A 1,347-nucleotide genomic window follows, 5' to 3' on the forward strand; every position below is an offset into this window, starting at 1 on the left:
GCATGCTCCGCAAATATGCTTCACCCAGCTATGGTCCGCTCCTAGCACTACGTAACCAATCTCAACCTATAAGCTAAAACCACGGTTCCTATCAATAGTTTAGTTCGGTTTAGGTGGAAATAACTTGTGGTTTAGTTTGGTTTGGGTCGCAATTAGACATTCAGTGGGTTAGTTTGGTTTGGTTTTTCAAAATTTGTCAAATGGGTTCAGTTTGGTTATGGGTGAGTTCCCCAACCATTGCCAGATTTATTCTTGAGCCTATTTTTCTTTCTTAAATAAAATAAACACCACCTGTCCGAGCGCCCTTCCATGTCATCGATCCGCGCCACCCATGCTCCCCATTCACAGCCATTGATCACCTATCTGACGGCTCACGTTCGCGTCACGCGGATGACGCCCCTCTTCTCCCCCGAAACCTGGCAGCCATAAATCCCCCACACGCCACCACCGTCGACCACACCACACGGCCGCAGCAGCCACCACCAGACCAGCAGCGCGCACACAACCACTAGCCAAGGAAGGTCGCCGGAGATGTCCGGCCGCGGCAAGGGAGGGAAGGGGCTGGGCAAGGGCGGCGCCAAGCGGCACCGGAAGGTGCTGCGCGACAACATCCAGGGCATCACCAAGCCGGCGATCCGGCGGCTGGCGCGGCGTGGCGGCGTGAAGCGCATCTCGGGGCTCATCTACGAGGAGACCCGCGGCGTGCTCAAGATCTTCCTGGAGAACGTCATCCGCGACGCCGTGACCTACACCGAGCATGCCCGCCGCAAGACCGTCACCGCCATGGACGTCGTCTACGCGCTCAAGCGCCAGGGCCGCACCCTCTACGGCTTCGGCGGCTAGGCCGCGCCGGTGCAGTCGAATCCACCTCCACCTCGCGCCGCCAGATTCGTAGCATAGCTAGCTATGGTTGTTCAGTGTTCATCGTCTTCATTGTAATGGACGCATCTCGCTGCTGTTGTTCAGTGTTCAGTGTTTGGATGTACTAGTATGATAGAAGGAAATTGCAGCAATTTACCCTCGAATTCTTCTGAAACATCTTTGTGCATAGTAGGAATCCCAGCATCTTGCGCTTTGTGAAAATTCCCCCATTCCCATTCTGTCGCTGTAGTTTTCTGCCCCCAATCGATCGCCTTGGCTTCAGGGTGCAGTGGATTCCAACCATCCCTGCATGTACACGTATATACACGTATAATAATACAGTCCAGATGGACTATGGAAGCAGTATAAATGAACATTAGGAAACACCCTGCATGAGCATAACCTTTTTACTTCGAGTGAAAGTGGATCAACATTGTCAAGACTCAGGAGTGTCTTAGCTTTGAGTGCCTGTCGATGTTACAAGCT

General features: G+C 53.2%; 1 protein-coding gene across 1 annotated transcript; it reads left to right on the plus strand.

Annotated features, from left to right (window-relative positions):
- The first annotated feature begins 447 nt into the window (after window positions 1-447).
- Window positions 448-1,036, plus strand: LOC125521023 (histone H4). Its single transcript, XM_048686075.1, has one exon. The coding sequence runs from the start codon at window positions 532-534 to the stop codon at window positions 841-843; it is 312 nt and encodes a 103-aa protein (XP_048542032.1). The 5' UTR covers window positions 448-531; the 3' UTR covers window positions 844-1,036.
- The last annotated feature ends 311 nt before the right edge of the window (window positions 1,037-1,347 follow it).

This window comes from Triticum urartu, chromosome 7 (genome assembly GCF_003073215.2).
Source record: "Triticum urartu cultivar G1812 chromosome 7, Tu2.1, whole genome shotgun sequence".
Classification (NCBI taxonomy): Eukaryota; Viridiplantae; Streptophyta; class Magnoliopsida; order Poales; family Poaceae; genus Triticum; species Triticum urartu.